Source organism: Mastomys coucha, unplaced genomic scaffold (genome assembly GCF_008632895.1).
Source record: "Mastomys coucha isolate ucsf_1 unplaced genomic scaffold, UCSF_Mcou_1 pScaffold22, whole genome shotgun sequence".
Classification (NCBI taxonomy): Eukaryota; Metazoa; Chordata; class Mammalia; order Rodentia; family Muridae; genus Mastomys; species Mastomys coucha.
Genome location: NW_022196905.1, coordinates 181,359,927 through 181,376,619, shown reverse-complemented (window position 1 = coordinate 181,376,619; position 16,693 = coordinate 181,359,927). Strand labels below are relative to the sequence as shown.

Sequence of the window (16,693 nt, the reverse complement as noted above, 5' to 3'; positions counted from 1 at the left end):
TAGCTGTCTGTCCACCATAACTTGCTTGATGGAAAAAGACGAGGGGTTTCCTTATGGAGTAGTTAGTGACTCCTGAAGGATCTGCCTTTTTAGTTTGCCAACTTCTAATACCACTGCCTCAGGGGGTCAAGTCCTGACAAATACATTTCAAAGTAGCACAAATACTTGGTCCATTGTGCCATCATTATACACATTTTATATACAAGAGGCCTGAAACTGAGAGTCGTTAAATGACCTCGTCAAGACTACAGAGCTAATATGGGTAGGTCACAATCATAATTTGAATAAAAGTCAGTCTCCTTTTAGTGTCTGAGTTCTCAACCATACCTGGCTTGTGACAAGTGGATTATCATTGCATGGGTATGATTGTGTGCCTTTGTGTGTATGTGTAGACCAGAGATCAATCAAGTGTTATTCCCTAGGAGGTATCTACCTTGGTTTTTGAGCCGGGGTCTGTGGCTTGTTTGATTAGACCAGAATGGCTGATCATTGAGCCGAGGCACCCACTGGTCTTTGCTTTCCCAGGGTGGGATAACAGGTATTTCTTCCACCATACTTAGATTTTGTATAAGCTCTGAGGATCCAAATACAGGTCCTCAGGCTAGTGTGGCAAGAACCTTACCACCTGAGCTATGTCTTCAGCCTGCAAAGGAACTAAGGGGCTACACCTAGGAGGTAAATAGAGCTGTAATATTTAAGGAGAGAATTCAGGACAGGAAAGACCAAGATGGAAACTGCATGTATTAAAGTAGTGCTTGAAGGAATGGGAGTGAAACGAATAGGCAATATAAGTGGCCCGAGGACACAGATTTGGCTTAAGCCCCATGTCTTCCTGGAGAGAGGACAAAATAAGGAGACTATTTAAAACCCCTGCCTGCTCAGAGAGTTAAGAACTCTTTTTTGGCTGCCCTGATGTTTCTTTTCTGGTTTCTGGAAAAAAGGCAGAGCTGTCTACAATCCACTTAGTGTTTTCTTTCTTTCTTTTTTTTTTCCTCCCTCTACATCTTTGGTACAGGACAAGCCAAAGAAGCCATGATATTTCATACTATCAACTTCATTTAAACTGTGAGATTGGGGATGCCATTTTTCCCCTATAAGACAAAACCCCAAATGTGTCTCTGGCCTTCTCATATTGGTGCCTAATAACATTTTCTGTCAGAGGCTGGACTGGTTTGGAGACATATGCACTCTTCCACATGTTGCATGGACCATTAGGGTCTGATAGTGCTGACTTGGATTTTATCAAATGTGCAATCATTAGCCACATGAGTCCCCAAGGAAACACTACTTGGCATCATTGCCTGATCAGAAATTTGACTTGTCTTGGGGGAGATTTAACTATTCCAGAAAGACTTATAAATGTGTGGCACATTTCCAAATCTCTTTAGGCCAGTGAAGTTCACAGGATATTAAAAAAATGTTCCCAGTGTATATCAAGTTTTTATTTAAGAACTCCTTCAGGAACAACAAGAACTAAGTACATGATCCTTAGTAATAACAAAAAAGTCCAAGGTACAACTCATCCTTTGGGGGTTTCCTTAGGCATTTCCCCATATGTTGTGAGCATCTGAATTGGTTTCCCCTCATTTGCTTGGTGTTAGCTGTATCACATTTATAACTTAGTAGTCTCATCTGCATCACGTCTACATCAATCTTTCTGTATCGGTTGTGATATTCTGAGTATGAATTGCTCAATGACAGTGTCTCCTTAGTAAATGATTATTCAGCTTTCTCAGCAGGATGAATTTAGACACCCCATGAATACAGACAGATTGAAACTAGGCATTTTAATAATGCATATTCTTCTCTCACATTACTACTCTAAGATGCCTTCTACAAAACAAAAACAAAAACCTTGAGTGTCTCCTGTTCTACTGGGTGTTGAGTAGTGAAAGCAGAGCGTCTGAGGGATATATGGTAGGATTATAAGTCCGAGTGAGTTCATGTGGTTACTGAGGACTAGATACCTTATCGCTGAATAACCTCCATAACTATGGAACTAAAGGGCAAGTTGAGAAAGATTCCTTAGGGCGTTCTTAGATCAAGCCAAGTTGCTGTTAGTGGGACTTGTTTCCCCATTATTATAATATTTCCATCATATTCTGTTAACTTATCCTAATAATTGGCTTACAATAGATTAATGTAACTTAGTTCTTAGGATGTTTTAATAAGTACAATGATTTTTAAATCATAAACATTTTAGACTAATCTTGAATTGTTCAGACTCATATCTCTTCACCTATGTATAGATGTTTTCAAATCTATACTATATTTGTGTGCAAAAAAATTGCTGATCCAATACACTGTTGATCAGCCTACCAGAAGACAGAGCAAATACTGAAAACACATTATTACAGGATTTTTGTCTGAATCAGAATATTCCCTCCAAACAGATGTAAGCTCGTTCATTATATCATAAAATTTAATTTGGATATGAGGTCATATGGACAGGAAATGATGTTTTCAGTCTGTAAATAAGGAGACTGGAGCTGGTTTGAATTGAGACCAGAAAGTACTACTGACTAAAGCTGGACTTTCTTTGACCACTTCTGATGTTTTCTTACAAAACAGAAAATTAAATTTTGACTTATTCTTGTCATTTACAAGTGATGGTTTATAGCTTGTTCCAATCGACCCTCCAGAGTGGTAGGAGGATGAAAATGGTCCAAAACGTGACATTTTTAAAATGAATGTGGGGTGTGACAATTTTAAAATGAATTCGACATTAATGAATACATATTTGGAAGGCTGCAATATGCCAGCATTGAACAGGCGATAAAAACAAGCAAACAAACAAACAAAAACAATATATAAGGTCAAAGCATCTACAAAGATGGCATAAACAAGGACTAGGAAAACAAGGAAACAAATACTACTTCAAGAATTGTTTTATGAAACTTCAGTACGGCAGAGGGTGTTTTTAGTCTCTGGCTTCCTTTGGTGCCTTAAAGGTACCTCGTAATGGGTGCGTTGTGTCTCTAGCTGTCGTTTAGTTAGAGCTAGGTAAAGACAGCCCAAATGTACCTAACATAGGATCGGGGGTTTTCACATCTCTATCAAGATTCCAACAGTGAAGTCACATGGTTATGTGAGATGCTTATCTTGACAGCAAACTTAGTAGGGCACTAACAATGTTGGTATTAGTCTCACTTTCATTCCAAACACTCTGCTGACTGAGCCTGTGTCAGAATACAGCCAGAACCCACTAGACTATGCATATTGCACCAGGGTGCAGTCATTTTTTTTTCCTACCACATTCTGAAATCCCACCTATCCTGGGATGCTCTGGAAGACAGCCCATGAGGGTGTAAAGCTGCAATTATTCATTCGCATCTCTCCAAGAAGCCACGCCCGACACAAGGCCCTCTTTGTGCCTTAGGAAACAGTAGTGCCACAGTATACCGTTTTACGCTTCCTGGCTCTCTTTGAGTTTTGATTTTTTTATTTTTTTAAAATATGGGGGTGTCTTTATGTCTCTTTTACTGCTCCAAGCTGCTGGACCTAAATGATCCTCCTGCCTCAGCCTCCTGAGTGGTCCGGATTACAGGCAAGCGCCACCGCAGCCAGCTTGAAGATGCCCATCTGGAGAGATAGTTAGTGACTTGGGCAGTGAGATCCTCCGCCAGACAGAGGAAGCTGGAAGGAGAGCAAAGTCCAAGGGTGAGAGACCCGCAGGTACGAGCAGGCGCAGAGCCGCTATACCAGGCCCGCGCAGGCGCCCAGCACAACAGGCGCACCTGGAGGAGGAGCCAAGGTCGGGACCCGCCCACGGCCGCTCCCGCCGAAGCCCCCTCCCCGCCATTCCCATCGCGCCGCACGCGCGCGCAGGTGCGTGAGGCCGCGCCCGCCGTGGGACCCTGCAGACGCGGGCCCGCCATGGAGCACATCCGCACGCCCAAGGTTGGTGGCCCGGGCGGAGGAGGCAGAGAAGGAGGAGGGATGCTGAGCGCACCGGACTGTACAGCCGGGAGCTGGACCGCGAACGAGGGAGGAGCTGGCGGCGCCCTAGCATCCCCCAGAGCGCTGCGAGGCCGGTCTTTCTCTTGCTAGCTCACAGGCCTAGCTGGAGCTAACCTCTTGTCCTTGGGGGGTGCGCAGTGGACGCAGGGTTGGGCAGGAGGGAATGAACCCCATTTGTCTGTTGAGTAACAGGGTGCTAGTAAACGGTTTCTCTTACCTGATTCTGGGCTTTAAAATTTTTTTTTTCCCATTTAAAGAAGGTGCTGGTAGCTCTTGAGCAGCTGAAAGGGAAGCAAGCTCTTGAATAGCAGGTGCAGAGAAAGTGCGTTATAGACTGATGGTTCGAATGAACTTGGAAGCTTGTTGAAGCTAAGGATTTGGAGTCCCCCGAAGCCTCATTTCCCATTCTGAGGGGGTAGCTGCTAGGGATCCATAGTTGCCATGACTGAATGATGGCGTATTCTTCTGTTTCCCGTTTGTTTGGGTCTTTGGGAAGAAGATGCTACATATAGATTTTGCCTGTGCGTGTGTGTTAAACACACCGGCGTTTGCCACTGAACAGAAATGACTTCCCAGTTATTCAGTTAAATAAGACAGGAATCCTTAGCCGTAGTACCAAACCTCGACACTCTTTGTTGCAATATAATTTAGAATGAAAATAAGGATAGAGATTCTTATCTGATTTTTAAAACCACTAGGAAGGAAGGTTATTTATTTATTTATTTTTTAAATGATGTTGTTTTTCTCTTAGTTACCACCACACGGTCCTTTCAGAATTATCTTATATTTAAAATCTAGGTCCCTGGCAGACTTAGGCCAAAATTATATCTGAGTGCACAGAACTCATGTGATCCCAGGGCTATTATCATTTCATGGGAACGTAAATTTAATTACTTTGCTCTCTATCCAGCAAGAATTTATTCCTACATTCTGAGATGGTTCCCCATACCTCTTAATAAAAGCCTCTTTAATATTGTGTTCATGGAAGAATTAGTCTTCTAGCTTGCTGGTGAACGTCAGTTCCAGTGGTGAATTTAAATTGTATTGATGTTGTACTGTAGAGTTAAGTTGTTGCTTTACAATCAGGAAATTATAAACTTAGGAGACAGTGCCATAAACCACAAGATAGGTGGCCCAAGCCTTTCAGGGCTTAAGTGGTACTAAATAATTTACTCAAGAATGATGAGTTTACCCGTGATTCTCTTTGTCTCTCTGGCCAAGGGCATTCTTTTTTCATGATGAAGGGGCCCCTTGTACAGGTGGTGTCTTACGTGGAAGTTGGCAGCGAGGATAACAGGGTATTGTGACCCCAATGGCATTCTCTTACTCAGTACGAACTTGGGAGAGTGACTTCACTTTCTGGACTCTACTCTGTCTCACCTCAGACAAAGTCATGTATTTAAGCCTGAGCAACAAGATGTATTTTTTTTTAATTGGTTTTCATCAACACCCTCTAGGCCGTTTAAATAGAAGTTTCTATTTAAAGTATCTAGAAGTATCTAGAAGTTTCTGTGTCAGGAAGTGAAAAAAGAAATTGGTGGTCGGGGTGGAGAAGTCACTGAAGTGTCTTTGAATTACATGGCCGTTAGCATTAGAATAATAAACTGTAAGAACAAAACTCTGAGGTTACACATATTAGGCAGATGAGATTCGTTTATCAATTTCATTCCACAAGCATTTAAGAGTCCATGCGGGAACTCACAGTCTGGATGGGGTACCAGTTGTGAACATGGCCTTATAGGACTGAGACATAGACATGGACAAGGTACAGTGGATGCAAAAAGAGGAATTGATAGAGGATCAGTCATTACATGGCTCCACTGTGTCACGTGCGTATTTCCATGGGAAAATGAGAAAGGTCTTAGAAGAGTTGACTGTCACCGCCTAAGGAGTTGATGTTCAAGAGCACTTAAAATAGCTGTCACATAATTCTGTTAATATCCATTAGGATAAATAATTGCAACCTCAACAAATCTGAAAACTGCAAGATTGCTGAAAATGAAGTCTGTTGAGGAAAAAAAAAACCCAAACTTCCTTTTATTCCTATGTTTTTAAGTCCTAAATTCATTTTCATCATTCAGGAATGTCCAGCCCACAGCCATGGGCACGTGTGACTAAGGGTAGCTGTGAATGCTGCCCAACACAAAGTAGTAAACTTAAAACAGTCTATGACAGCCAACAAGCAAAATTCAGCCACATGGTACCGGACTGTCCACATCGTAGGTGGCAAAGTCATCTAGTTCCATTAAAAGGTTGAATACATTGGGCTTGGGAGATGACTCTGGTAAGATGGCTTTGGGGTAAAGTGTTTGTTGCACAAGTATGAGGATGGGAGTTTGGATTCCCAGCATTCACGTTGAAAGTTGGGCATGATGGTACACACCTGAAACCCCAGCACTGAGGAGTGGGTAGAAACAGGAGGATTGCCATTCCTCACTGGCCAACCAGTCTAGTCAAGACAGCAAGCTCCAGGTTCAGTGAGAGAGACCCTGTCTCATAGATGAGGTAGAGAGGGGCAGGGCAGGGTAGCATCTAGCAGTGCATATACTATGTGCATGGATTTTAAACATTAATGGCTGCATGCAAAGTGTACAGCTACTTGCAGGGCATACGTTGTCAACTGTGCAGTTGTTAGTGGTCATATTCATACTTCATGCTCTGTTGTATTCTTCGGGGAGCTGAATGGGAAGTTTTTTTTTTTCTTGATTTCATAGTTTTATGACTTAGGTCTGTACATGCAAAGTTTGCTTAATGGAGCCACTGTTCATTTGATGCAATATTTACCAGGATAGAAATGGGTTTGTTTTGAGGAAAATACATGTATACATGTATGATGTATAGTTGTTTCCACATTGACAATGTTAAGTTATTGATTTGCTCAAGGAAAACTGTAATAGCTGTCACAGCCTGTGTTCTGGAGTACAGTTTAAGAAGATACATATGAATAATTAGTGCCCTGCATGTATTTCTTTCCCTGTGTGTATACTTTACTAAAGCTTTTCATGGAGCATATGCTAAGCAGAATGTGTTTAAACCAGAATGGTCCCCTGCAAGGAAAAAATACTCCAAGAACGAGATGTCTTGCAGTTGGGTGGAAGTGAGGCCGTTCAGGATTACCCGGTACCCTTCACAGTGGAAGTTGGGGTTTCTGCTTTGCGGTTGATTTTCCTTTCTGGTGGTAACCCAGAAAACTCACCAGTAAGAAAATGTGCCATTGAAAGCTGAGTCGATATTTGGGCTCAAGTATTACTTATATCAAAAGGCCTCTGAGTTCCTAGAAACAGCTGAAGTGTCAGTAGAATTTCATTTGTTTGTCCGGGGTCTGGCTGAGAGTCATCTTTTCTTCTGAAAGGCATTTCCTCCACATTTGTAAATATTAATGGAATATGTGATCAACTCAAATACAAACCTTTAGATGTTTCCTGTTCTGATCCTACTCCTTAGTCTGAGCCCTTACTGCAGAGTCCCTCACTTTCTGTTTTTTTCTTTCCTGGGTAATTCTATTATGACATATGGTCACACTTTACTTGCATTACTTTTCTCAGAGAGGCAACTGGATACCTGGCAAAAAGCAATTTAAGGCGGGTAGGGTTTAATTTGGCTCACAGTTGGAGGGCTTACAGTCCATCATGGAGGCGAAGGCCATGATGGTGGAAAGGCTTGGTCTTTGGGGCTCACCAGAAGGTAGAGTAAGGGAAATGACATTGCTTAGTTATTTCCCCCTCTTCCCTTGTCTATCATTATGGTATTCCAGGGTTCCCATAACAACCAGTGTGAGATTTTCCTCTTTGGTTAAAACTCTGTGGAAACCTTCCCATGGACATACCCCAAGCTGGGCCTTGTTAATGTCCTAGACTGTTGGGGTTTTTGTTTGTTTGTTTGTTTTTGTTTTTAAATCCAATCAGTTGAAATCAACCATTCTGCTTACTCTGCCAACATTTTTTTTGAGCGAATTATCTCTGAACCTAGGTACAAAACAAGACTCCCCAGAGGACTCTAGGGCTTTGTTCTACTGGCCTGTCCCACTTCCCCACTTTATTTAGTGACCATTTCCTGAGCTGGGCCATGGCCTTGGTAGGCTTATCAAGTGTGCTGGGTTCTCTTGTGTCTCAGGATTTGTGCGCTGTCATCCATCGCAGGAAGAGTGTAGCATGGCACTCTAATCTTTTCTTCGCCAGGCTAGGCTTCTTCCTCATAGTCCCAGTTCCCAATTCCATGTGATCTCAGAGAGGCTGTTATCCATGCCCTCGTCTAAATTAGACCTGCTTGTATTTTTTTTAATGGAGCCATTTTGTTTTTCTTTTATGTTCCTTGCTATGATTACTGCATTCATTTGAGTGGTATTTGTTGAATATTAAGCTTCCTCTCTTAACTGGGAGTCTTAGAAGAAAGTGGATGTATTCACTCCTGCATCCACAGCACCTCAGCAGTGCTTGGCACCAAGCAAGCATACATTAAATAAATAATTGAAAGAATGAATAGTATTCTTTATTTCAGCACTTCATATTGTAGACTAGGCATTAGGAATCCAAGTTTCATATACATTGTACCTATAGCTTGATTGTATTGTGAGTCCTCCTAAATTTTATATATATATATATGTAGATTTTATATATATTTATATACATATATATTCAGCAAAGTGATTATATTTATATTTAATGTGATAAAATGCGAATAACATAAAGTCACTTATATATGCAGCCCAGTGGTTTTAGTGTGTGTGGAGCGTTGTGTAAGCATCAGTAGTTATCTAGTTTTTGAACACATTCTAAGAGTCCAGAGAAATCATTGGTTAGCCTTGCTTTATAAAGTCTTAAACTTACACGAGTCATTTTTGTTTTTGTTGTTTGCTTGTTTTCCACTGGATTCAGACTGTTGCTTAATCCTGCTTTGGATCCTTATACCCATCTCAGCCTCTCAGTTTGGTACCACTCCATGTATATTAAGTCTGGTTCTGTTATCTTGTTCCTCATCGAGGTAAGTCTAGGGTGTGTGCATTCTGAACAGCTGATGCCGTTTGCCCCATATCTGAGGGCCCTGACCTTGCTAACTTTACTAGGTCTTTTTCTTAGCCCATCCCCCATCATTCCTGCAGAGTTTAACAGAGAAGGAAGGGAAGGAAGCACAGCCTTTGGACATGATGACTTGAGTGAATCCTGATGTCCCTGATGATTGATGGTTTCCCTTTTTAGGCCGAAACAAAGTTCCATTAAGTAACTAATTTTAGAATCTTGCCTAGAATGAATGTCAAACTGACCAATTTGACTGTCTCCTCCATTTGGGAATAGTACTCTCATCTGCGTGCTCTCCGTTTGACATTAAGACTTAAGATCATCTTTCTCTCGGCCAGTCATCATCATTCTACCCCTGGCACCGGGGTTTTTCTCTTTTACTTAGCAAATAATCTGCAGATGATTAAAGTAATAGGAAGTGCATGCATGTTTGTGCACCTGCCCATATCTGAACATTTTTATTACCCCCATGGAAATTCCATACTCATTAGTGATGACAGCCCAGTTGTCCTACCTCTAGAGACCATTATCTGTACTATATTATCTTTCTGGAAATCTCATATGGGTTGAACCATAAAATGTGTGGCTCTTTATGGCCTTGTTTTGATTTCTAGATTTGCCCAGGTTGTAGTGTTACTCTGCTGTAGTTATTTGTTGGCATTTAGTGTAGGCTTCGCCCCACAGTTTCCTGGCAATAGCCAGGGATGCCTGACTCACTATAAAAGGGGCTGCTTGCCCCCTCCTCTCTTTCTCTTGCCTTCTTGCTCTTGTTCTTCCTCGTCCCCTTTCTCCTGCTCCCTTACCCTCCCCATCCCCCTCTCCCCCCTCTCTCCGAGGCCTCTACTCTTCCCTCTCTCTCTCTTGCTCTCTCCCGCCCTCCCCTCCCACTCCCCCCCTCCGTATATCCTACATAAACTCTATTCTATTCTATACTGCTGGTATATATCCTACATAAACTCTATTCTATTCTATACTGCTGGTACGTCACGGGGGAGGGAGGACGACATGCCTCAGCATGGCTGCAGAGGCATCCCTTCCCCCACACATACCACACCTCCACCAAACATATCTCTGGTCTCTGATCTTTTTATAAAACACAACAGTGCTACTCTGGCTGTTGCTAACACATTCTACTGTGAACTTATGTGTATGGATTTTTAATGTGGACCCATGTTTGAGTTTTCTTAACAGTGTCTTTTCTTGAAGAGTAGAGTTGCTAAATTATGAGAAAGTTTTCTTAGCATGTTAAGGACTTTTTCTGAATTGTCCAAAGAGGCTATACCACGCCTCCAACCACGCCTCCTGTTGCGAGTTTGGACTGATTGATTGTTTCTTCACCAATTCTTGTTAACTATCTTTTGTTTTAGTCTCCTGTACTAGTTAATGCAACAGTGTTGGAGGATGGATTGCTTTGCTCACAGTTGGGAGGGTGTGGTCCAGGATTGCTTGGCCTAGTTCAATTGGGTTGAACATCATGATGATAGGCAAGTGTGACCGAGGAGGTCCTCATGGTGGACAGGAAGCAGTAAAGAAGAAACTAAGGGGGTATAATCTTCAGACCTATGTTCCCAGTGAGCCACTTCACTTTAGGACCCACTTCTACAGTTTCCACCAGCTCCTCACAGTGCTGTTGGCAGGGGACAGTGTTCCCCACATGGGCCTGTGTGTGGTATTTCACAGTGAAGTGCTGACCCACCCCATCCTGGTTGGTGTGAAGTGGTGTCTCTGTTTTCCATTTGTATCCCCCAATGACAGAAGGTGTCAAGTGTCTTCTCATGTGCTTGTTAACCATTTGTATATTTTCTTTGGATAACTTTATTTAAATCCTTTGCTTATTTTGAACTTGAATTTTAATCTTTTTCCAGATCTTTTAAAGAAATTATTTTTTAAAGTCATGACTCTATGTTAATAGTACATACTAGTAGATATCACTGTTGAGCTTCTATGGACCCATGTCCTGCTGTGGTCATGTCCGCTTTCCCGTGTGTCCTCTCCTTTATTAGTTTAGTTGGTGACTTGTGAGAGTCCTTCTGGATGTTAGTTTCTAGCCTGATATCTGAGTTGACAGTGTTTTCTTGGCCATTCTGGAGGCTTCCCTTTCACTGTTTTGATAGTTTTTGTTTTTTCATTTTTGGCTTTGAGACAGTATTATGTACCTCAGGCTTTCTCTGTCTTTTGATCTTGCTCTGTCGCCAAGCCCAGGGTGATCTTAAATATCTGATCCTACCTGCATCCATCCTAAGATGATGGGTGTGTGCCACCATGGCTGGTGTAAGTGATGCTGGTCAGTGGGGAAGCAACCCAGGATTCTTGCATTACCAGGCGATGCTATCCAAGTCAGGGCAGTGTGATGCCAGTCTCCCACCGGAGTTGCATCCTTGAGCCTTTGTTAGTGTCATTTGAAACACAGATTTAAGTTTATTGACCCACGTGTTAATGGCTTGTTTGTCTATGGTGGGGGGAGGCAATCATGATTTTGCTGTCATGTCTATATATTTTTTAAAGTCAGTGATTCTTAGCATCAAGGTAATTTAGACGCATAGTTGAGAAAGCAGAACAAAACCAAAACGATGCATAATCTCAACACCCAGAAAAGGCCACTTCTCTATAGTGCCTTTCTCTGTAGTACCTATATAGACCAGCCTTTTTCTTTGCGTATAAATAGAAATGAAATGTAAAACAAAATTGGGTTCACCATGTTCTCTCTCTTTGCATGTTCTTTTTTATTGAATCTTCTTCTGAAAAAATGACTTTTAATAACCTTGCAGACTATAATTATAGTCTGTGGTTTAACCACGAGTTATTTAGGGAGATGGTTCTTGTGGGTCATTTATATTTTCATGCTTTGGTTTTGTACTATCTGAAGGATGGTGTATAGTTATGTTCCCCCTCCCTTCTCGTGAGAAGGCATTTCTATCAAGTAGCATAAAGTGACTTCATTTTCTTCCCCACAACAATAAATATTGTGCTTTCTTTAGAGGCAAGGGCTCTTCAGGTTTATTGGAAGCGTACTTACATGATTTGATATTTTTATAAATTCTGAGGTTGAAAACTCCCCTCTGTGACACAGCTCTACTCTAGGTTGTCCGTGCACACTGCTCTGTCTTGTCCCCTGGACACAGTGAGGAGGCAGGCTGGGGAGCCATGTAAACTCAAACTCTTGGTGTGCAGTAATCACATCTTCCGTTTCTCACCCAGAAGTCTCGTGTCTTTCGGGGATGCGGGGAGGCTGCTCGTTATGTTGTAAGCAGGCAGAAGTCTCAGGCACTTCATCATCCTCAGGATAAACATTTACTATTTATTTGACATTTAGCTTACCCCCATTTTATTACTAATAAATAAACATCAGTGTATTTAAATCATTGTGCAACTCTGTGTTGCTACCATCTATTCTTTGGTCCCATTTCTACATATGTTTTAAAGATTTTTTTTTTTTATATATAAATAGCTTTCTAACGTTTTGTTCCCAAATTTTGTGTGGTATTATTGTAGTAGATTTTTTTTGAAATAATTAATTCTTGATGATGATATGATTTATAGGTTTATGTATCTTTGCATCGAACTTATCTTGTAGCTGCTTAGAGCTACAGTAATTCAGTAGCCTGATGAGAGCTGTCCTGTAGAGCTCTGTAGCCACAGTACTGCACACTGCTCTATGGTTTTCCATTCACTAATCCACTTAGTTCTCAGTCAGGATCTCAGGGGAACGGCAGCCATCGTTAGCCCCACTTTGCAGCAGAAGAAACTGAGGTTGAACAGGTTTTTCAGCTAGGAGAGGCAGAATGAGAATTGTGCAGTGTGGCTCAGTATTCTGTGCTTTTTGATGTAGGTGAAGTGAAAAGGAATGTTGGGGGTGGATGCTCAGTAGGTCCAGGCCTCCGCTGTTGGGGGTGGATGCTCAGTAGGTCCAGGCCTCCGCTGCCTGCCTGGATCTTTACCTTAACATCACAGTTTGCATTTGTGTTCTCAAACAGTCTGGTCACTTTTTCATATTTCAGCTTGATTTTCCCAAAAGAACTGGGTGCAGCGTTGAGTGCCCAGTATTGCCTGCTGTTTTTGACAACTTCAGAGGAGATACTCTCTGTGGTCTCTCACACTCGAGAGGCAAGGTGGGGATGAACCAATTCATTTTAAAGTATACCTGTGGCTGTTTATTTTCTTTAGTTTTCAGGAAGCTAAATCCTCACAGAAGTTGCGTTAAGCATTCTTCAGAATCATCTATACTTAGAGCTGGAGGGATGGCTCAGTGGGTGAGTGATTGTTCCCTCATGCATGAGGACCCGAATTCCATCCCAAGCTCCCATGTGAAAAAGGGGCTAACTGCAAGCAGGGCATTGTGATGCAGCAGGGACACGCTGGCCACCAGGAGAATCTTCAAGCTAAGTTCCTGGTTCAGTGATAGAGGAGCAGGGCATCTGATGTCCTCATTTGACCTACACACACACACACACACACACACACACACACACAGACACACACACACATACACACACAGACACACACACACACACAGACACACACACACACAGACACACACACACACACACAGACATACACACACACACAGACACACACACACACACACAGACACACACACACACTTACACACAGACACACACACACAGACACACACATATACATAAACACATACAACAAACACAGACACACACTCATACACATACACACTCACATACACACACACAGACACACACACTCAGACATACATAAACACACACATGCTCAAACACACAACACACACACGTACACTCATACATAAACACGCTCAAATTCACATACATACACTCACAAACACACACACTCATACATAGACACTGCTCAAACACACACAACACACACACTCACATACACACACATGCTCACACTCATATACAATCACATACACACATACTCATATACACACACACTCACACACACTTGCATATACACATATACACTCACATACATACACACAGACACACACTCATACGTAGACATACACGCACACTCAAACACAATACACACACAGACACAGACACATACACTTGCATACACACATACACATACAAACACACACACATACATACACACATGCTCAAACACAACACACACAGACACACACATTCACATACATAAACACTCACACACTCAAACTCACATATACACACATATTCACACAGATACATATACATGATACATACACAAACACACACACGCTCAAACACACACGCTCAAACACACACACACACACACACACACACACATATACACACACACTCACAGAGGCATACATGCTTTCTGAAATCCTTCCTTCAAATAGGTTTAGCAATACTTGAACGAAGTCTTGCTGTCCTGAATCAGCCTTTGATATTTATGGCACACAGTCTGTCTTAGAACTAAAGAATTCTTCATTCTTGAATTGTGTTTTTATTCATTCATATAGTGTAGAATGCATCTAGCTGCCAATATCTTTTTAAGTAGCTGGATGGAGACTATGAATATGTTGGCACGTGTGTGCATGTTGTGGGAGAAAAATAGCTCTGAGAAGATGGGGCTGGGAGTCAGGGTTCTTCTTCATACATGACAATAACAAATCTTCCAGGAAGACCAAAGTGTGGATGCTTCATTCCTTCTTAAAAGAGGGAACAAAATACCCATGGAAGGAGTTGTAGAGACTAACTATGGAGCAGAGACTAAAGGAAGGAAAGTTCAGAGACTGCTCTACCTGGGAATCCTTCCCAAATTCAATCTTCAAATCTAAACACTATTGTGGATGCCAGCAAGTGCTGGATGACAGGAGCCTGATATGGCTGTCTCCTGAGAGGCTCTGACAGTACCCGACTAATACAGAAGTAGAGGCCCATAGACATCCATTGGACTGAGTACAGGGTCCCCAATGAAGGAGCTAGAGAAAGGACCCAAGGAGCTGAAGGGTTTGCAGCCCCTTAGGACGAACAACAATATGAACTAACTAGTACCCTCAGAGCTCCCAGGGACTAAAACTCCAACCAAAGAGTACACATGGTGGGACTCATGGCTCCAGCTGCTTATGTAGCAGAGGATAGCCTGGTCGGTCATCAATGGGAAGAGAGGCCCTTGGCCCTGTCAAGGGCCTCAGTGTAGGGGAATGCCAGGGCCAGGAAGTGGGAGGGGGTACGGTAGTGAGCAGGGGAAGGGGGGAGGGAACAAGGGTTTGTTTTAGTTTTAGTTTTTGTTTTTTCTTTTTCTTTTTTTTTTGGAGGGGAACCTGGGAAAGGAGATATTGTAAATAAGAAAACATCTAATAAAAAACAAAACAAAACAAAAGAAGTCTTCCAGGTAAAATGACCTTTGTATAGAAATCTAATTTTAAATCAGTTTAAACCCACGGATATTCTAAAATGAACCTCTGTAGACCTTAGCAGTTATTTCTCCTTTGTATCTTTCTGTATTGTAGACACCCACTAATCTGCTTTTTTGTCTTGCAAATTTGCCTTTTCTGGGTATTTTATATAAATGGTATTATGTGTTTCATTGTGCCTAACTTCTTTCAGTTAGTGTAGTGTTTTAGGGTTCATATGATTTTTAGCATATGTTACTATTCTTGTTTGATTTGAGACAGGGTTTCTGTAGCTCATACTGGTACAGAGCCCCTTGGACTCCTCTGCTGCCACCTTCTCAGTACTGGGGTTACAGGTTATAAACATACCCCGCCACGCACGGTTTACCTGGTTCCAGTGCTGGAGTTCAAACCTGTATCCTGAGCTCCACCTCCTAGCTGTGGTTGGTTAATAGTCTATTGTGGATGTATTCAAAGTGGTTTACTTGTTCACTAGTTGATGGGTATTTGGGTTATCCCTAAGTATTGATGAGTGGTGCCTCCACAAACATTTATGTACAAGTGTTTTGGGGAACCCATGTTTTCTAGTTCTCTTGGGTGTGCAATCAGGATTCTCTTGATTCCTAAGTTTTCCAGCAACATTGCACCATTTTATATTCCCAGCAAAGATGAATGATGGCCATTCCATACACCAGCTCCTCACCAGCAGTCTACCTTCAGGATAAAGCTTACTCTGCAGGGTGGGGAGTAGTTCCTACTGGACGTGGTGCCTCACACCAGCAGACAAGCTCTCTTGACTGCTTTTCTTGTGCATGTTCATTATGTCTTATTTAGATACATATGTTTTAAAACCATTTGCTTGTTTTCTGCCGTGTTATCTGCCTTTCATTTTTGAGCCATAAGTATTCTTCATATATTGTGCTCATGAGCACATGTATGACTTGTCATTCCATGGGATGTCTGTTCTCTTTCTTGGTAAAGTTTTTAGTTGGTGAGGGTCCAGGGTAATCTGTTTTCTTAGTGCCTTCCTTGGTGCCTCCTTTACAAACCATTGTCTAACCTAAGCTCACAAAAACTCCACATGTTTAGGCTTTCGATCCACTCAGTGTATCTTGTATAGAGGGCTATGTCCTTCAGCTTGTGGAATGCCAGTTGCTCCAGGACTGTTTCTTGAAAAGACCCTGCTTGACCCGTTTACTTATCTTGGCACATGTGCTGAGAATCAATTCAGCACAGGTGTTTGGGCTGACCTAATTCTGTTCCTGTAATCTTTGTGTCTGTCTGTCAGTCCACAGTCTGGACTACAGCTCGGTAGATGGTCTTCACGAGTTCCCGAGAGCCCTGAGAGCCCTGAGAGCCCTGAGAGCCCTGAGAGCCCTGAGAGCCCTGAGAGCCCTGAGAG

The 16,693-nt window shown here is 42.2% G+C and overlaps 1 protein-coding gene across 1 annotated transcript in view; it reads left to right on the top strand.

Annotated features, from left to right (window-relative positions):
- The first annotated feature begins 3,755 nt into the window (after positions 1–3,755).
- The window catches only part of Mtmr7 (myotubularin related protein 7), an 85,676-nt gene continuing 72,738 nt past the window's right edge, over positions 3,756–16,693 (top strand). Inside the window, exon 1 of the mRNA XM_031339583.1 lies at positions 3,756–3,900. Within this exon, the coding sequence (XP_031195443.1) occupies positions 3,877–3,900 (24 nt within the window). The 5' untranslated portion in view covers positions 3,756–3,876. The remainder of the gene's footprint in view (positions 3,901–16,693) is intronic.